The 21,456-nt window shown below is 37.0% G+C and overlaps 1 protein-coding gene across 12 annotated transcripts in view; it reads right to left on the bottom strand.

Moving 5' to 3' along the window:
• Window positions 1-21,456, bottom strand: part of COL19A1 (collagen type XIX alpha 1 chain) — a 179,456-nt gene that overhangs the window by 5,687 nt on the left and 152,313 nt on the right. For 10 of the 12 annotated variants that reach the window (XM_064412323.1, XM_064412329.1, XM_064412331.1 and 7 more), the window contains 14 exons: window positions 20,874-20,918; window positions 20,195-20,245; window positions 20,067-20,111; window positions 19,190-19,216; window positions 18,632-18,685; window positions 16,050-16,094; window positions 13,905-13,949; window positions 13,733-13,795; window positions 12,241-12,276; window positions 12,049-12,093; window positions 9,461-9,631; window positions 8,494-8,560; window positions 6,510-6,665; window positions 11-88 (listed from right to left, as the gene is read on the bottom strand). In XM_064412323.1, coding sequence (XP_064268393.1) covers window positions 11-88; window positions 6,510-6,665; window positions 8,494-8,560; window positions 9,461-9,631; window positions 12,049-12,093; window positions 12,241-12,276; window positions 13,733-13,795; window positions 13,905-13,949; window positions 16,050-16,094; window positions 18,632-18,685; window positions 19,190-19,216; window positions 20,067-20,111; window positions 20,195-20,245; window positions 20,874-20,918 — 928 coding nt within the window. The other 2 variants (XM_064412333.1, XM_064412330.1) reach the window with 2 other exon arrangements.

The raw sequence follows: 21,456 nt of genomic DNA, 5'->3' as shown, positions 1-21,456 counted from the left end.
AGACTTGTACCTGCAGGGCCGGGTGGTCCAGGGTTACCAGGCAGTCCAATTCCAGGCTCGCCTCTTTCACCTTTCTGTCCTCTATAACCTACACAGAATAAAGATATGAAAATAAGAGCACCCTCTTATTTTAGGTAGTAATGTTCTGTATATCTTGTTGACATGAAATTACCAAGACAAATATAACTGGAAAAGCACATGCTCAATTCTCTTTTTTGGAATTTGTTTGGTTGTTTTTGTTTGTTTGTTTGTTTGTTTTTTCCCTGAGACAGCTCTTAAGTTTATAAATTCCTTCTGGAAAATGTGAACATTTCTAGAAGTAACTGCTACTTCATCTGTCAAAGGACTCTTGCTTTGTTCACTATCTGGACCTTTCCCCAAGATTTTAAGTTATCTGAAATTCCTCTAATAAAGAGCCAAATGCAGATTTTACCCTCTCTGTTCTGCATAAACCCTTACACTTGCTCTTGTTAGACTTTAAACTGGTAGTTGTATGATTAGACATTCCCCTGCATGTGAGACAAAACCCACTCCTGGACCAGTGTTGCCCAGGAGCGGAACGAAGCCTCTCTGGACCTTGTGCAGATTTTGGGTTTGAAACTTACTTTGACCCAAGTAGTTGTATATCATTAACAAGATGTGATTACTAATCATATTTTGAATACTTGAGTCCTTTTTCTTCACAGGCCATAGTTTTGAATTTATCTAAATGGCTTCCATCTTCTCAGGTGCTGCAACCCCTGTCCAGCCCCTGCTTCATCATTGAACTTTTTAAAAAGGTTTATTAGTTGGAAACTGGTTGTTTTAGAGCAGAGTACTTGTTGCTATCAGTACTATATTTTCCTTATTATTTCAAGTTAAGAATGTACCTTTATTATGCAGGAGAAAGCATGAAGGCATTTTTAAAGGAGACACCTGCACAAACCCTTACTTCAAAAGGGCTTACAAGGAAACTCTTCTCCACCCAGCACTTCAGATGCTGGCATGTAAGGTGACAAAAGTTTAGGATTAATTTGCTGATTTCTGGTCACATTTGGAATTAAAATTTTCCTGCTTCAGGGACCAGTATATTTTTAGCATCACCTATGCCATACAATAAAGTATTGAGTCCTTCCTCTTGCGAAGAACTGCTACTTTGAATTTAAACAGAAAAGCACAGCCATGTCAATCCATCTGATGTCCCATGAAGATTTATTTACTGGCACTGACAGGTGGATGGCAAAGGCTGTCTTGCCAGTGTGCTGTGGTCTATGCAACTACCACCTTACAGGACATTCCAGAAGGAAATTACTTTGAGGGCTGTGGGTACCAATTCAGGGTTGTTCAGACACAATGCAGTAGGAATGGTTCACAGAGCATTCAAGCTTTCTGTTACACACAAGCTCATTATACGCTTCAGTAGAAAGTCTGTTATCTGTTGCAATCATTCCAGCTTTCAAAACATAGCATCAATCATTTTACTCCTCTCAGCATCACAACAAGAAATTACAGTGAGACAAAAATGTTACAAAATGCATGCAGAGTGCCATACATAACACAACTAAAGGAAATCAACAGTTTAAAATCTCACAGAAACCCAAATTCAAATTAACCATGCATTCTGGTCACTGAGTTATGTTAAGCAGAATTGTACAAAGCATACACACACACAAGCTATAAAGACTAAGAAGAAGGAATATGTAGGTATTTGTATTGGATTTTGAATCTTGGATTTACTCTTCAATGACCAGAGTAATATTTATAACTACATCAAATTGGTTTGTTCTGAAAAATCTTGTGCAACTTCCACTATTGCTGCTTTTTGAAAAGCTCAATAATACAACCACAGGGTCCACTACATGTCCTATTTATTTTATATTTCTCAATGTTTTTTAATTTGTGGTCAATAGTTACAATGCACTTCCCACCACAAACCCAGTTAACTCTAATTTTACAATGGCCTGCTGCCACTAACCACTTGTTTTGTACTTCTTTAGTTATGGAGAAGAGAGAGAAATCAAAGGTACCATACATCACATTTACAATCCCCAAAATAAACATTACTGCAGGTCTCTGACACACCGTAATTGAAAATGACTGAGATTGACTGAATGATTCTGTAAACATCACTGGAACACAAGAAAGTAAGGAAAAAAAACCCCCACAACAGGACAAAGAGCAGCATGGTCCAGGGTAGTGATTAACCATTTTTGGCTGTATGCAAATACACATGCAAGGGTGTAGTTTTCACATGGTGGCAGGTGAGTTCTGCTAGCACTGAAGTTTAATGCAAAAATTCCCAAATACCTTGTCTAACAGTAAGGCTTTATTTGATAGAATGCAAGAATATGAATAAACAGACTCATATGTAAACAATGTAACCAACGTAATATGTAATTCTGGCAGAAAAATATTTGATTTTTAATGAGGTATATTTTGCTCAGAAGCAGGGCCATGATTACACCTCTAGAGGATAATATCACCTTCTTTCTGAGCTTAGACTGACAAACTCATACACACTCAAAGGAAAATATTACCATACATATAAAACAGACTTAATTTATTGTTTTTAATGTAAAGGCACATATAAGACATTATTTACTTTTTCTGGTAAAATTACAATTCCAGTAAGAGGCACCTGCTTAATTCAAAAGGTAACTGTTTTAGCAGAACCTTTCACTCAGGTTCTAGAAGTTTTGTTGTGATTTCTGCAACCCTAAAGTTCTGTTATTACAAACACGTACCCAACGTGGGCAGTATGGTAAACACTTGGCAGCAGTATGTAGCAAGTTTGTGTTCATACAGATAAGCTTTTGTTCATAGATGAGTAGTAACAGCTGGAATTCAGCTCTCAGTTTGGTGCTTGCCACAAACATCACGGTCAAAAGTGTCACTACCTTGGCTCTACATGGAAATGACACAAGTTCATGCCCATGAACTCAGAGGTAAAAGGTATTTAAACTGCTCTAGAAGCTATTGCACCCATACCATGCAGACCCTCTTCCACCAGCATGGACAATGCAGCACCTGAAACTAACATGTCAAGTATCTAGAGAAATCTGAGGTTCTTTAATACAAATACAAGGCAAAGAGATTACCAACACAGGGAACAATGAGACCAAAATTTCCACTATGCTTTACTGTGCAAATACTCAGTGTTCTTAAGACTACAAAGCAACAGAGAGGGTGCTAAGATGAAGCCCTCTCATCCAGCCACCAATACGTGTTCTGAATTCCTTCTGTGTTTTAGAGCTCTCTCAGCTGAGAGGGAACAGCTGGCTTTCAAGTCAAAGAAAAACAGGTTAACTTTAACCTCCACAGCAGAGATTATTTTGCAGGAGGTATCTCTTGAAACCAGGGCAGGTATTTCAGAAGAGTGACTGTGTATAAACAACATCCACTACAATGGGTTCCTGATGTCAGCCAAGATTTCTACATGCTTCCACCATACAAATCAGTAATTATAATAAGAGACACAAAATTTGCAACAGAGATTACTAATAAAGATAAGGAGCTTTCACTATTCACTGCATGGTATTTTTATTTTCTGAGCTGAGCTATTTTTTTTGATTCCTCGAGGCTACCACAAGTTATGAGTACCTATAAAAAATAATTTCCTCAATTTGACAGAAAGAGTGAATTTTAACTAGGATGGAATATCTTTTCTATTGGAAAAAAAATTAAGTCATATTAACATAAAGGATCTCTGGATTGTTAAATTATCACAAGGCGTATTTCATCTAATGAACCAAAATTTACTTACTATTACAATTTTAAAAATCCAATTAAGTCAGTGGAGTTAATGGAGCTAAATCTAACACATGACAAGCTGGCTGAATGTTTGCAGATGGATGACTGATATATCTTGTTTGTAAAGTCTTGAAATAAACGAATTCTCTAGGAGATATTAACATACCTTAAAACTCATGCAGAGTAAAAAAAAAAACCACAGAACTCTGTTCTCCCTTGAGGAGATGCTGTACATGTTACCATTAGTCCTGCCTCAGAGCATCAGCTTGCAGTTGCATAGGTTATTTTTGAAATGAATATATATATATATGTCTATAAAAATCTTCCATTCACTATTTGAATACCAATTATGTGTTTCACAATTGAAGTTGCAATACTATTTTATTTGCATGCTATATTTCTAATGAGACCATACTATAAATTATATCTACCTGAACCACTGGGAAGGTTGGGGGGAACACTATGAACAACCTTACTGAAGGCCAGCAGGTAAAAATTCTGGACTTGCTTAGAAGGGAATGAATCTCTGCATAAGAGTCTAGCAATTCTTTAAATACACTTTTTGAAAACCATGCCTATAAGTCCAAAAGTTAGTATGTCTCTTTTTTGCTTCTGGGACTAACCTTCTACCTATTAGTTTGCTGTGCAGGAGGAGATTCTGTTGGAATCAGGCTAAATCATTCCTGACCAGTTTCCAGGGGAACCAGCACCACACTGAAGGTGTATGGAAGGACCCCTGGGAATCCACAAATGAAGTAAAGCACCTCTCCAGACTCACAGTAGCATCTGGCTGCCTCTAGCAGGCTCTGCATGCAGCATCACAAACAGGACATATTCACAGAGGTCCTGTTAATTGCTTGCCACAAGCAGCCACTTCTTCTCACTGCCTGTGTGGGACAAGTGACTCACTCTGCCACATATTACTGCACACAGCAAATCCCTGGAGCTGGCAGGGCAGTCTGGGCTACCCCCAAGTGAGAAATATAATAGGAAATGTCTATCAGTCAATACCTGGTCTGTATTAGGACTTGTGCACACAGCATGCTACCTTAAAGGGCCCAGCCACACATGCACGTAATGTGCTTCACCAAGAAGTCTTGTTTGCTATGGCTTGTTTTATGCTTGTTTTATGGCTGAAGATAAGCTGGAATATAAAAAGATACTTTTCAATCTGCTCAGAGATTTGAATTTCTTTTTACTCTTGGCACAAAGTAGTAACATGCACAGGCACAACTGAGGAAGGTGTGAAGGTTGCGTGTAAGTGCACCTCTTACAGGATAGTCTCTTATTCACAGTATAAAAAAGAGGCAAGGTAAACTTTTTTCTTTTCTTTCCTTGGAAGTGTAATTTTTTTGTATCTTTTGATGTATCAGAGAATTAAGGGCTTCTCACTTAGCTTACCTTTTACTAATCAAAAACAAGCATTAAGAATACTGGTAAAACAAATGGAAATCCTGTGTACATGGGGCACTATTTTACTTAAGTATAAGCAGCTCTTTTTTGTCTTTTTTTTTGTTTGTTTTTCAAGCATCTTTTAGTCTTGGTGCTCACTAGCTGGAAATGAAACCTAGTGCAATGTTTCTCTTCCCAGAAGCGTTTGAGACTCTTCAGTACATACAGCATCATTGAACAATCTGGCACTGACATTGAAGGTGACTATTTGCAGTGATCTGAATATTTAGGTAACGATGCAGTCAGTCAGTGTTGCAAGATTCTAAGCCTTTTATTGTTTTCCTTGATCCTTTATTCGTGTTCTTCTCATTCTGAGCTCATCACATTTTTCAAGCTTCTGTCAGTGGTTTGCGCTTATCAATGTTAGTAAGTCCTTATTCTTCTGATAGCTTTAGGATCCACACATCTTCAGCTTTGCTGGCATGTTCTTCATTCCAGTCTGACTTGCTCTGACTCCAGAGCAGACCAAACTAACAAAAGATAATAAAGAACTACCTACAGATAAACTGCAAATTACACGTTACCCACCCAAAAAATATTATTCGTCTATAAATTCTTTTTTCTTCTAGTCTGTTCTCATTTTTCTTTTAATCTCTGATAGGCTGGCTCTACAGTAAAGCACAACTACAATGAACCTGTATCCCTCAGAGCTAATTTTGCAGTAAAATACATTTTTGCAGTAAAGGTAGTTCACAGAAACGAGAGTCTTATGCTGTCCAGGTGCATTGCAATGCACAAATTACTGTTTGGGGTATAGGTGATGCCTTAAGTTAGTAAAAAATTGATTACTCTGATTTTTTTCTTTTATGACAATAGGTTCCTTCACTTGAAGAACAATTAGTAATACTTTAGTTTTCACTGCTTCTTAAAGAAGAATGTTTTTCTTCAGTTTTTCCTGTCCTATATTTTCTCAGGATCTGAGCTGAGAGCAGTTGGACCAGGAGATAAAATTTTCTTTCTTAAACAAGATGGCTTCTCAATATGAAGCTGAATCTAAATAGTAAGAGTGTTGGTATTGTTTTTCTTCCTTATTCAGGTATTTCATAGAAAAAAAATAGCTGCTATAGTTCTGTCAGATTTAGATATCTCAATAATTAAATTTATAACTGATTAGAATAAAATGCACTGATTAGGAGTTTTTAATCAGTAAAATTCACACATTTACTACGGGTTAATATTTAGACGTGGTCTGGAAAAACATAAGTACATAAGTTTAAAAGTTAATCATTAGAAAGCTAGATAGGTAGTCCTGGCTTATTTAATAAACATTAGCAAGTGTATAAGAATTTCAAGATACAACTAAAAGGAACATTTTTTGGAATCCCTACCTTGAATTCCACGTTCTCCTGGTGGCCCTGGCAAACCATCCTTTCCTGGTGGCCCTGGTGATCCATCTTTTCCTGGGGGCCCTGGTTTTCCATGAGCTTGGGAGGCAAGCATTGCAGCAGGCAGCTTCAGCTGGGATACAAATTGACCCATCCTTTCTTCATTAATCAAAGACACAAGAAAAAGTTGGTAAGAAATCTGCTAGCAAAGAAGGGAAAAAAAATTCCCAAAGCCTCAGCCAAAGTTTCTATTAGTAGGGTGTTTAATTCTTCTTAATATCAAGGTATTAAATGCTCCAATAAGCACTGAGACCTTCAGTTCCAACTCAGATTCATGTCAGAATCTTTACCCTTTGAAATAATCAGAATTAATTTGCATTAAAGTTTCTATTACTACTCTTTATTACTAACATATTCCAATATTTCAAATGATTTCCTGTTCATGGAAGTACTTAAAACACATAGACAGAATAATTAGTACTTAGCACACTGATGGAGGGCTACCTTCTATTTTTGCAACTCATATTAAGCTGCAAAGTAGAGATTAAATCCTGTGAACAGTTCTTAGAATGTGCTGGAACTCTGAAAACAATTGTAAAAAACCTGAAAGCACTCAGCAAAGATTATTAATTGCAGATATTTCAGAACAGAAATATTTATGCTGGTGAGATAAAGTGTCCTTGGTAATATTTTACTGCTCCTTGGAGGTAGGTAAAATAGGTACTAACCTTGGCTCTGTCTCATTTATATCAGATTAAACCTCTAAACATTCCACAATTTAGCGGGTATTTACAGGGGTGGAGTTTTAAGATTTAAAAAAAAAAATAGAGAAGAGTGGGCATCAAACAAAAAAGGAGGAAGGTGATAGAAAGTAAGCAAAATTAAACAATAACAAAACTGGAAGATCTGTGGGAACAGTAGCGAGGTGTAGAAAATGGAATAGCTATAAAGACAAAACTACTTTATTCCTTGTAGGCAGGGCACCTTATAATGCTTTCTTTTTGTGAATAGACTAAATATTTGTTACTATTCTATCTGAATGGGAAAAGGAGGTGACTTCATTCAACAAACTGCTCTTGAAATATATAGTAGGTCGAACTCTCAGGGGTAGCACCCTGGGGAAAGGTGATAATACACAAAATAATAGCCTTGTTATAAAGGGAAAACTGCCTGAACAAGTTAAGAAGTGTCAAGCTTTATATAATTTCTTTTATCTCTAAAAGATGGTTTTTGTCCACAAATATTAATGACAGAATAACAAAGCATATTGAGGACATAAGAAATGCATTTTGCAATGGAAGAGAAACTACTGTTAAGGGGAGTTAAAAAAAAACTTGTATGAGAAACCTGTTTGGGTCACAGCTTTTCTACCATGACTAAAAGAATGCTGGGGAAGAAAAATATTTCCTTTTCAGAGTAAGGACTCATCTAAGAAATCTTACATAATACAAAGGCCTTGCCTGAATCTGGTACTTGCCTAAAACTGTGCCAGATGATGGTGGACTGGCAGGGAGCTCTGGAGCTCAGCAAGGATATTTGCTGAGAAAACTGCACAGCAATTTAGACCTATATGACTGAAGGCTGTTGAACCTTTCTCTTATTTAGACAATCAGCCACCAAGTGGACAAAATAATCAGGTATATCTGTGGTCTCTGCTTTAATAACACTTCAATATCTTAGTGGTATGTTGTAGACAAACAGTATCTGCAGTAATAATATATGGTACATATATGTATCTACAATGACACATACTTCTGTTTGCTATTATGATTTGGAACAGACTCCCCTTCAGTGCTAATCTTTTACATAAGGAAATACTCTGTTTAACAGATACTCTAACCTCTCATTGTTTGAACAAAATCATGTAGACTTGTTAAACACAGCTGCAGCAACAAGGTACCTGCTAAGTCCAATGTAAGTTAGATGACATATAAAGAAATTTAAAGCAGATTTTCAGATTTAGTTGTTTAACATTTCCTTTTCTTACCTTCAAATACCTTAAGAACCTCTTGCTTGATATATTTTTTTATTTCTTCAAGTGAAATTGCATCAGCCTGATGAGGAAAAAGAAAGGTGATATGTATCAGAAGGAATATACAGAGGACAATTTATGATGCTACAAAAATAAGAAATGCTCAAATTAGCATTACGAATATAAACCTTTCACCAAGAGATAAATGTTTTAATTTATTTGTGCTATTTATTTTACTGCAAAGGCCACTTTGCTGCAAATACATTGTAATATTGTAAAGACACTAGCGGCATGAAGTCGGAGAAGTACTCCCAGCTGCCAAGATGACCAGGATGAGTATGGAAGTTACCTTGCACAAGACAGTAAGGATGTCCAGGGACATAACTCTGCTTTAATTTTGCATTCCCACCTGCCCTGGGGACTATTTGCTTTGATGCACTGCTGACTAGAACAGAACCATGGCCCCTGTAACTTCACTGGAAAAGAGTTTTAGAGCTTTACCTTACCTGACTGAGGTTAAAAGGAAGCCATAACATGTATGTGCGTGCAGACAAATCAAGACATCTGCAACTGGCAAGCAGCATTTCACTGTCTTTTTAAATGCTGATTTCTCTTCTATTGAGAATCAATTTTGGCTGCCTCAATTTCCTTCCCAGTTGTAAATGCTCAGACTGTGGCTCTTAATCTTATGGAAAATGTGAAAATTAACAGTACTGAGTAGCCATATTGGTATGCAGGAACTAAAGAAATAAATAATTAAAGCTTATCCATAGCAGATGTTTTAAAAATAATTAAAAATAACTGTCTGACCATGTGGGTATATTTTTTTTCATCTTGAATGAACACTGAAATTTTCTGAGATATATCCTTAGTTTTTCTAATACTGTGCTATTTCTCAGTTGAATTTCCACTGCTCAGCCCAAGTTACCTTCATAACTTGTCTGAATACACAAGCAACCAAGGTAAACTTATATTTACTTACTGGAAACCCTGGGGGTCCTGGTGAGCCTGGGGGACCTTGATGACCTGGTGATCCTGGATAGCCTCTGTCTCCTGGAGGGCCAACAGGACCCACATCCCCCTTCTCTCCTGATGGGCCAGGTTTCCCTCGTTCACCCTGTGGACCTCTGTCCCCGGGAATACCCTGATCTCCCTGCGTAAAATAAAAGCAGAAAGACAAGACTATTGCACATGGTGGAACAAACCTGACAAGTCACTTGAGAACGCTCCAGAGAAAATTCTTGCCTGTTCAGAAACAGACTGAGTCATGCAGGGAAGATGATTTTCCAGACTGAACCATGTCTCTGAAAATATATTTTGTTTTCTTGCACTTTTGATGTTGAAGTCAATTACAAAAAGAATAGCTCGACTCTGTAGTCCACTTTTCAAGGACAGAACTTGAGTATAGAAAGTTTTTAGCCCTTATACAAGGAACTGGGAATATCAATTATGGCATAGATATAATTCAGGTGCTCAAATTCACACAGGCAAAAGACACCAGGACATTTCCTGTAACTTTCCTCAGAAGCCTACTATTTTATGTCTTCATTTACACAAAATTATAGTTAATCTAATTTATTTCCAGTACCCAAAGATACTAGAAGGAAGCTGGAGAGGAATTTTTAAGAATGACATTTAGTGACAGGACAAGGTGGTAATGCCTTCAGACTGAGAGTCAGTTTAGATGAACTATTAGGAAGAAATTCTTTACTGTGAGGATGGTGAGGCACTGGAACAAGTTGTTCAGAGAACCTTTGGATGCTCTAACCCTGGAAATATATTAAGGCCAGGTTGGATGGGGCTTAGCGCAACCTGGTCTGATGAAAGGCCCATGGCAAGGTGGTTGGAAATTGATGATCTTTAAAGGTGCCTTCCAGCCCAAGCCCTTCTATGGTTCTGTGATATACAAGTTCTCAGATTTATAACCCTGCAGAGTAGGTACAGATAGATCTTCTACCAGAGATAAAGAAAAAGGCAGGTTTTTCTAGAATCATGGCACTATGCCAGTGTGAAGCTGATCCTTTTCTTATAAACAATCCATGTTTTACAGGCTGCCAGTGTGTAGGAGGCAAATCAGATACTACAGCAACTTTTCAAACAAGCATTTTTTAACTGCCTCCAGTGTTTTCTTCATGTTTTGAAAAAAGTCCTTGTAAAAATTCATAAACTAGGTCATATATTCCTCCAGATTCCTCTTTAAACTCTCCACTATGAATTGTACAAAATTCAGGACATTTGTGTTTTGTGATCTCTGCCTAAGGTGCTGCTTTATTCCATCTTTCTCCTTTCTAGCATTCTCCTCTCTCTTGGATTTTATCTTGTACCAAATTCTGTGCAGAAGGAGCTGCTGTTTTTCCTGTGTTTCTACCTGCTCTACTCCAGCAGGTTCACAATCTGTGATCAAGGTAGGGAGAGAGCAGCAAGAAATGAGCAAGCCACTAGCACTTGTATCTGTTGAAATCACTAGAAAAAAGCTTGGTATAAAACACGTTTTCAATCTAGTTTGTAATTCAGTTTATAAAGTAGTAATAACAGCAGTGTTTAGTCACTCAAAGGATATATAAAACTATTTCAGCTCAGGTGGCTTATTCCCTCTTAAAATGGATTCTGTGAGGACAGTCTTATATCAGACAAGAAAACCTCGAGAGTTTTATTCTGTCCTTTTGATGCTTTTCTTTTCTGTAACTACAACAGCTGGTCTCAAATGAAGGAGCATGCTGTACAACAGTAATAATAATAATGGCTGCAAGAAAACCTTGACTTATTTTTTTGTAATGATTGCAATCTCTATCACAGATGTAGGCCTGTGTCCTTAAAGGCAAAACCAGAAGGTTGCAAACAGATAATTTTTAAAGGGATAATTGTAATAATTGTTAAACCCTCATGTATCTTCAGTGTCATAAAGCAGCATTTCCTTTTCCAGATTAAACAGGGAAATACATCTCTGAGTCATCAAATAAATGTGGCAGCCATGTGATTAGGACATCAGGACTTTGGGAATATTATAAGAAGACCGTCTTTCATATATATATATAGGTATGTGTATATGTATATATGTGTATATATATATATAACTCATCTCTCACCTCCCATAATCATTCCTGCCCACCATGACCTGTTACCATGAACAGAACTGTCTGAAGGATTTGGGAAGCAGGCAGGTATTGCACTGGCAATCCTGCTGCCTAAGTGTGACAAGCTTGTTTTACACAAAACATGATTTGTGTTTGTGACATAGAAAGGAGGACAACAGGGCAAGTTCGTGGCCTTTGCAAAGACTGGCAACAGCACAGACTGGATTATCTGCTTTCCAATTTTCAGCCTATTGATCAATTTACACTGTCCAGGCCAACTGTGTTAGAAAGTCTACAAAATGTGTTTTTACTCTGAATGCAGAAGCTAAATCAACTCTAATTCTGAAGTGGTGTCTAGGACTAAACCTCTTAGATGTCTAGGTGACTGCTTGAAGTTCACAGAGAATTAATTTCTTGATTTTGCCTATAAGATAGGTGCTGATAGGGATTTTATATTCTCAGTAAAAAGAGAAAAAATCATCATAATAGGACTTACACGTTCTCCTTTGGGTCCTCTGTCTCCTGGTCTCCCCACAGCACCCTGAAAAATGTTTTTTGAAAAAAGATAAATTTATTAGTTAAAGGCTTTGGTGTATATTCATGTGTTAGAAGAATGGAAAGCAACTGCCTAGGATTAACAGCTGTGGTTTCTGTGAGGAATAAAATACACAAAAGCATGTTTTCTTACCGGAGGACCTGGCAATCCATCTTTTCCATTGATTCCCTAAGAAAAAAAAAATGTTCACATATTTTTAAAGTATAAAGGGTAAAGCTCAGCATTTAGTGCTGAATCAGTGAATGTTCCGAAGCTGCAGAAGCAGCAGTTTGTGTTATTGTGGCTACAATACAGAAATACAAAAAGCATCAAGATGTACACCAAATTAATGATCATCCAACTTCAAATGACAAATTATTGGGAAATTTTGCAAATTTGGAATATTTGTATATGCACACACACTTTTTCAGTAGCAGCTAGTCATAATACAACCACAGGAGAGAGTTCTTCTCTTCTAGATATTAGCCTTGGTGCCGAATTACCCTTCTGCTCTTACAGAGATTATGCCTCACTATTACAAGTCCAGATCCATTCTTTGGTTGTCAGGACTTGCAGCATGGCACAGTTTTGGTCTCATGGGTTAAAGTCATTTCCTTCCCCAGAGAAGGTGACTGGATTCATAGCAACTGCTGGAAATTGTTCCAGGCCCACATTATCCTCCAGACTGGAATGTGCCATGATCTGAGAGTCCTAGATGGTATGGGCCAAATTAATGTCAGAGAGTATATTAACAATTGTACAATGCCAGATAATTTCAAGATAATGCTCAGGCAGTGTTTAATTTAGTAGGATATTTATGGATCTGCACATGTAGCAAACTCACAGCTGTGAGTGAGAAAGGATGACTTGTATGAGCAGAGACAGCAGGAATATTTCTTTCTCCTCATATACTGCAAAGTGGAGTTTTGCACAGATTAGGCACCTTGAGCTAATTTGCTGGGGTAGCTACAGAAACCGTGTCTTCTTTCAAGGCAGAAGCGTAACGTGAGGATGTGCTGACAAGCTGCAAAGGTCTGCTGCTCATGCTCATCCCCAAAACACCAAGGTTCAGCGGAGATAATGAGTCCTGCACTACCCTTGCTGAACCCCTTCTAGAATATAAACTAGGTTTTTTTCAACCAGCTCAGACAGTGCTGGCTACACTGCTGTCACACTTTTATTACATAAAGGGAGCAGATTAGACATCTCCTAAGTGCACAGTAAATGCCTCAGCTGCTGTGTTGCATCACCTGTATACAGAAGAGTCTCAAAGTTTATTCAGTCATGAAGCACACGCTTCTCTATCTAAACTGAACCTGAGAACCTATTCTGTCACCCCATCCTTTACTGACTTTGTTGAGTGTCTGGGTTCACATTCTCCCCCTGGAAAAAGTACAAGAGGAAACTTCATGTCAACAAGATCCAAATGACCTTCATAAGACCTTCAAAGGCAACATCTCAGTAACATTAACTATTAAAACACCACAATACCAGGAATTCTTTTTTGCAGTGCAGCTCTGTGTGTTCTTCACATGTTACTTACTCTAACACAAAGCAAGATGTTTTGTCCTTTCTTTTGTAACTTCTGATAAACTAAACCACATCTTTTTGTAGCAAATTATAAATTCAGTATAAAATTTCTTACTGGTTTTCCTTGTGGCCCTTCTGGGCCAGGGAAGCCTATATCTCCTATAGGTCCTCTTTCACCCTAAGAAAGAAGAAAACACACATGAGAACACTGCATGAAAAATCTTGTACTAGGTGTCTCAAATATTTGTTTGCTATAGTAAGAATCCAGAACTCAAATCTGTACTTACAGGTTCTCCTGGCAACCCTGGGGACCCAGGAGATCCTGGCTTTCCCTGAAAAAAGAGATTACAGATTCATATTATTAGGAAGCCAAATAAAATTTTCCTCTATATCAAAAAAAAATAAGAGAGTATATATATATATATATATATATATATGTATGGGAGAAATACTCATGGTATTGCTCATTAATGCTTTAAGAAAGGAAAAAGAAATATTTTATCAGATTTTTGTCATATTTAAAGAATGTGTTAAATGTTACTTGGTCGCTTGGTTTTGGTTACCCTTCTTGAATTCTGAGATACTTTTATGAAATTTTGTTTTTTATAACACCATGATTTTCATCTTGAGAAGTCATAGTCAGATCAAAGCTTTTCACTGTATAAGTAAAATCAAGGTTTTTTTCTTCAGGTAATTTCTAATCCTGATTTTTTTATTTTTTTTTTTGGTATATGACTTTATTACTCACTTAACGTCTTTTGCAAATTTTCTTAATGATCTTTTTTGGCCAGTTTTATTGTCATTTTATGTTCACCCTGCCAGAATTCACAATCCTCTCTTATGACATCATTTAAATGCTGATTTTAAGTATCTCTTTTTTGTAGGATGCCCTTGTTTTAACAACTTGAACCTACATTTCCTGAAAGTGTCCTTAGACGAGCTCCTCAGGTGACTTGTACAAGTGAGAGACCAAACCCATCAGCACCAGGGGCACCACTGGGAACAGCAGCACTGAGGGGTTGTGCTTAAATAGGCACTGGTGGCAATGCTTGCAGGATCTCAGGCCAAGCTTCCCTGACAATCTCAGCGCCAAAGTGAAGAGGTTTATATTCCCAGATGGGAAAAAGGGTCCACTATTCAATCTAGGGAATAATGACAGGCACAGACGACAAATTCTTTTCCAGCAAGATATGTGGATGTGTCCCAAACTCCTCCTAGACTACTGAAAAAAATTTGTCTCACATATCTACTATTTTGTTGATCAAAAACACTTAGCATAAAATGTGAAAACAAACAATTTATTTCAGGGAGAAATATTTTATCTCAGTGGATTTTATTAGAACTAAATATAGTCAACAGAATGCAGCTCCACCAGTGAATAAGGGGCCTTTAAATATTTCTTATCCAACTTGAAGAGAGAACATCCAATAATTTGGGACATATCCAGTGGGAAATTCATAGGAAAGGCACAACTGTGCAGTGTTATTATTAACAGTGTAAAATCTGTTTCAGAACAACAAACTTTGAAATTCTTACATTTGCTATAAAACTCAGAGAAATACTTTTCCCCTTAAATGTGTAATTTTTTTAGGAAAACCCAAGGAAATTAGGTTATTTAAGATGATGTTCTCTCTTGGAACTCACAGTAAATAGACTAAATCAGTGGCTAATGGAAATGGGAGTGTGTAGACACATACTTCTCTTTATTTCATAAAACACATATTTATAATTTAAACAGCTCCTGAATGTATTGGTAGCTGCCAACATTTAATAATAAATCTATTTGCATATAAATAACTCCATATTGCCTCCTGAAATATGGATAAACTTTTTTATTAAACTGTGAATGCAATCTAATATCTTCATTTCCTTTAGGAACACAAATGAATAATTATAATTTCAATTTATTATTAGTTACTTTTACTTGCCCCTACAACAAAGTTCCTCTATGACTTTCAGAAACTCTGAACATCATATGTAAATAACTGACAAAGCATTCCCCTAAAGCAAATGTTTGATCAACTTGATATGCAGATCCTTGTGTGTTGCAATAACTAATGTTCATGATTTTTCTTTGCGATAGAAAATGCTCAGAAATTTATGCATGCCCAGGAACACAAAAAATGTCTTTATCTGTATTAAACAGAGGCAATGAGAAGAACCTCACATTTCTTAACTAAGCATATGCAGCTTTGAATTCCAGCTTTATCATGTATTCACCTCACTCACTCTTGTCATTTTAATAATAATATGAACTCTTGCTGCTATTAGAACTCTAATTCCTTTAGGGAAAACCCATAATCTTCATACTTACACATAAAGCATAGGCCAAGCATTGGTGGTCCACAGTGACTGAGATTACAGCTCAGCACCTTGCTTTACCTGTTTTTTCAGCTCCTAAACCCAGAGTTTTCTCTAAAGAATACACATACCGGTGTCCCTGCCACTCCCGGTGCTCCAGCTGGTCCTCGGTCACCCTAAAGAAAAGATAAACCTATGTTTAAACTACAACAATCAAACAAGAAGTTTCTTGGTTGATTCCCATTAAAGCCCAAGGAAGTGAACTGAAAATGAGGACAAGAGCCAGGATAAATGCTAATATTTATCTGTGCCCCTGGCTTATTACACAGACTTGAGCAAGTAACCAAAATCCTTTGTTTAGCTTCTCTCATACAATGTTTCCCTTTGTTTCTGCGTGAGACCTCCTTTGAAAAGGGATGGAAAGTCCCTGACTTATCTGTAGTTCTCCAAATAATTATAATTTGTGGTCATGGCAATGACCAAAATTTACACAGGATAATTCACTTTCATATCAACATACCCATATTGAAGATGTAACTTTCGAAGAAGTATTTGCTTTCCTTCTACCCAGTTATCCATTTACTACAAGCCAATGTCCTCTGCTTGTGCCATGGCCCTTTCAGGGCAAGGGTTCTCATTACAGCACGCAGCCACCTTCATCTATGCTTTAAGCTAGGACAGTGTTGCTTTTTCGGCTGGAACTGATGAGTTATAGGCACAAATTCATCTTTCTTGACAGGACTGTAATCCAAAGCAGACAGATAGAGCTCAACAAGTGGCAAAACTCTACCCAGAAGTATTTATCCACTGCTGATGTGTTGGTCTGCAACACTATGCTCTGTAACATTGGCTACAAAAGTGAAAAAATCAGGCTACCCTTTTCTGAATTTATGTCAGAAAAACCCTGGCACCACTGAAACCATAGCAACAGGACAGTATTTTTCTGAGATGGGTTTATGTTACCTGGAGCAGATGTACTAAGGCTCTCTAAACACAGCTACAGCCACGTTGTGTTCTGCATAAGAGCCCCAGAAAGTTCTGAGATTTCTGGTTTCTGTTCTTATAAGCAATGATGGTTTGTCTCATCCTCATCACTTTGTTCAGGTGCACAATGATACTGCTGTTGATCAGAAACACTTAACTCCCTTGCACACAGTGTAGAAGATGACAAGTTACATCTGACCTGGTGTTGGGAGGAAGCAGCCTACAGGACACAGCTCAGCCTGTCCTGCTCTGGAGGCTGCAGCAGTCACCCAGTGAGGAACACAACACGCACCTCTGGGACAGCAGGGGCAGGACACGCTGCCTGGAGCCCTGCACTCTGCCCCAGGGGTTATTCCAGACCCAGGACTTGTGGTATTTTCCCTATATGCTGGCCATGATAGTGAAACTAGAAATGCCTAACACTTCCCTTGCAACACCTTTTTGTTTTCTTTTCAGGGTTGTTCTGGTCCTTTCAGCAGTGTGGCTTGTAGCACAGCTGCACCAGCCACTGTCAGCACAGCTGAGGGAGGGGACATTTTATCCAGAGGACATGAAGGTCTTAAGGCAGTTCATGAAATCATCATGAAATTACAGCCAGTGCTGTCTGTAGAAGTTGACATTCTGCTACACAGAGGAGCACCATGGCTCCAAATTAAAACCCAGCATGCACTATACTGTTGGCATTGTCAGGCTCTGAGATTCTGTTCACTTATTTGCACCACAAATATGAAATTCTGACCAAATGTAGTTAAGGAAATAATATTTCTACTTTGTGAGAGGGCAAACACTCCCTCAGCTGGTTTATGTGATCTGATCCATTGTTTATTCCCTTTATTTAATTCCTGTCCCCACTTTGTCTCAGTTAGACCTGCAATGTCTCCTGGGTTTGTTCATTTTGAAATCAGACTAGCCTTTAATTGCTTGAAAGTTGTAGAATTGCAGAGCAATAACCATCTCATGTAATTTAAGCATCTAGTACAGATACCTACCTTAAATTTTGTCACTGACTGAACAAGTAGAAGGAATGCATAGTGATATTGAGAGGCGAAGTTTTAATTTACATTTCTTTGTGATGAAAAATAAGTTTCAGTAAAGTACTTTTGCATTAAGTAATTTAATATTATAATTCAACAAAACTTAAAAACATTTCATTTACAAAAAAAATTTAAGTTTTTTTCTTCTTAAATTAGAAGATATGGGGAAAATCAAACTTGTTTTGCTGACAGAAAACATATTTACAGGGTTTTTTTAATTTCTTTGCTAAATGTTTTGTACTTTGCTATATTTGCAAATGAATATTTTTAACTTGACTTTTTTAGCCTTTTATAAAAATCTTTTCTTTAAATTTGTAATTAGCCTCCACAATTAGAAAGCAAAAGGCCGAGAACAAGACAGACTGTAAACATAAGATGATGTTCAAGAGGGAACAAGAACCATACATAGAAAATATTAACTATATTACTATCAAGTATAGTAGTATTCTACCAAGAATATTACAAGACCTCCAACACACAATTTTCCATTTGCAGAAAATGAAATTTTATGTTCAGTGAGTATATTATTTACACCCATGCTAAAGCAAAAAAGGAAAATATAAATAAGTATGCAAAGATTTTTCTCGTAGAAACATTAACTTACACATGAGAAATAAATCAAACAAGGCTTCAGAAAACATTTAGCTGCAGATAGTGGCCGCTGAGAAATCATGCCTTCTTTTTAAGAGTCCTACCTTTTCCCCTGGCAGTCCTTCCAGTCCTGGTAATCCCATTGGTCCTGGGTCTCCCTGTTTTTAAATTTTTTTAAATGAAAAGATTGCATACATTAGAATTTCTTTACTCAACATGGGAAACGTTGAAGAGCAAGCAACAGCAGATTATTTTACTTGAAATTATTATAACAGCTAAGCAGTTATTAGGTAAACAGATTTTGTTATGTATAGTTTTACTGATTTATAAATTAAGTTTTTCCCAGAGTCTCTGTGAGAGTATTTGGCTCAATGATTTAATTCTGATGAAAGTTGTGATACAGAATTACAGAACTAGGTGCTGGTACAGAAAGATGTATTCAGCTTCCAGGCATTATGGTGAAACAAAAAAAGAAGCTTTGTGAATTTTTTTCAAAACAAGTTATTAAACTGTTTTAGAAAACAGTTGTACAACTCCAACAAAACAGTGTTTTGCTGTCACTGCTGAGAGATTTTAGTTGGGGTTTCTTATTGTCCTTTGGAAGTACCATGTGTCAAACTACGTGGGGAATTCTCTATCAAAACCAAAAAATACATACATACCGCTGTTCCAGGATCCCCTTTTGGACCCTGCAACAAAACCCAAAAAACCAAGCCACATTTAAAGAAGAACAGTCACATGATAAGATGGGGTTTTTAAAATGTCTGCATTATGAGTATACTTTGCTAATGCAGTGCCTTTAGAATCATTATTCATTCCAGTCCCAGCTGATTAATTTAGTACAAAATCTTAGTAATATTTTGGGTTTTGTTTTGCTGTTCCAGAATACAGAGAAAGACAGCTCTGTTGCTTGGTGCCAGCCCATAACTGTGGTTACCACAGAGACAATAATCTCAAAACAGAACTTGCCTATAGTGCTAAAAAGGAGGAGAATGTAAATAACTGCACAGTATCTTTAGTTCCATAGAACCAAAGCAACAGTGTCCAGCTGCAAGGTGCTGTATCTGCAGTGTGAAAGACACCAGCCCTAAATTACTTCCACAATCTAATTCTTAGTTTTACACATTTTTGTGCACTGCAGCTCCGTGTAGTGAATCAGTGACAGAATTCAGATCAAATTCCCGAGCTTCTCATTTCTGGCACCAAATGTTGTTCACTACCAAACTCTGCCTCCATGAACTATAAGTACAAAATTACACATTTTTAATATAAAAATACTTTCACTAAAGAGTCCAATACCAAATTATGTACCATTTCTGCGGCCTTTACTTGCTAGGATGAAATGATTTAATCAAAATAAACCAGTCTCCAAAATGGACTAAAATGCTTGGCAAACATAAAATCACACTATGTATGCTACATACCAGTCATATCCTTATTACTGAAACTTTTCACAAATAAAATCCACTTCCATGCAACTAACACTCCTCTGTTTCTATGTCATTAGCTTCTAGAAATGAGATTTCTGGTAGCCCTTACCGGAGGTCCTGGTGGACCCGGATAACTCGCAACACTCACTCCTCCCTGTAACAGCAAGTTTAAAAGTTGAGTTGGGCTAAAATTGGGTGGGGATTGAAAAAAAAGCAATTAACATTAAAGAGAAATACCTGCAGTTTATATAAGCTGCTCATTCCATTTCTTTCATTGTAAGGCATACCCTTTAAAGCATAAAAACCAAGTAAGTATCACTTATGAATTATAAAGGCAGAACTATTGCCCTGTTCAAGTCCTGTAGTTCAGCAAAGCTGTGGTATCCTTTTTGTTCTCAATCTGCCAAAGATTCCACATTCCAGAAGAACAGAAGATACACACCAACACAGCTTTCAGCTTTTTTTAAAAAAAATTATAAACCAAGGAACCTGTAAATCAGTGTGCATCATATTTTGATTTTTATTATTGTAATTCTCCACAATAAATTTTGTGTTAGGTACTATTCCACTTAATTTAAAATCCAGTGAGCTGCACAGACTTTCCCCAGATTGCCTGGGTTCTCTGATCTCAGGTTTCCAAGCTGTCAATTTTACTCTAATAATATTGGATACCAAGGTTAACTAATTTGAGCAGGAATTCTAATTCTTAGAGGGTTTTAGTGATCTGAACTCACTCAGTGATGAATTGCGAGGAAAAAAAAGTGGAATGCAGAAACCTTTCGAAAAAAGACACTGTTACCTTCCTGCAATATTAAGTTTTATTAGACCAACACTCAGCTCTTTATATTACATTGCATTTTACCTACAAGCATATTGTTCCTAATATAAATTCAAGATATAAAACAAAATGTCTCACCGGAGGCCCAGGTGGTCCAGGTTTCCCAGGAGAACCTTCACTACCCTAGTACAGCAAGAGATTGATGTAACTCATTTACTGTAACTGGCCACATCTATTCCACACTCAAGCTATGATGACCACAATAACAATAAACAAGAGATACAGTCAATAAGAGCAGGTAATATCAAGAATAAATTCTCCTGCAATGTGCCTGCTTTAGCTTTAGGTAAGGCATGAATCATTACTTTGTACTAGTTTTTATTTTGTTAGTTACTTGCTGCTTTATGTGTAGTAACTTCCTTATGGCAAAATAACAGTGGTAACCTGGGTTGGGAAACATTTCATATTTATCAGGAGGGAGAGGAAGAAAAAAAAAAGAGTTGTTAATATGAATTTCTAAGTAACTGCCAGATAAAAGTTAACATTAATTTTATGCTTTGTATATTATTTTGCAAAAGCCAGGCCTCAGTTGATTATTCATATATAAATAAAGAAGAGCTACAGTTTCAGAAATTCAGTTTACTTAGAAACATATTGAATATAAATTATTATTTTTTAAAAAGGATCTTTGTTATTAAGAGATATAATGAATTTTTTTTTG

This window comes from Passer domesticus, chromosome 3, assembly GCF_036417665.1.
Source record: "Passer domesticus isolate bPasDom1 chromosome 3, bPasDom1.hap1, whole genome shotgun sequence".
NCBI classification, from domain to species: domain Eukaryota; kingdom Metazoa; phylum Chordata; class Aves; order Passeriformes; family Passeridae; genus Passer; species Passer domesticus.
The sequence above is the reverse complement of the archived record's forward strand: the minus strand, read 5'-3'. Positions and strand labels throughout refer to the sequence as shown.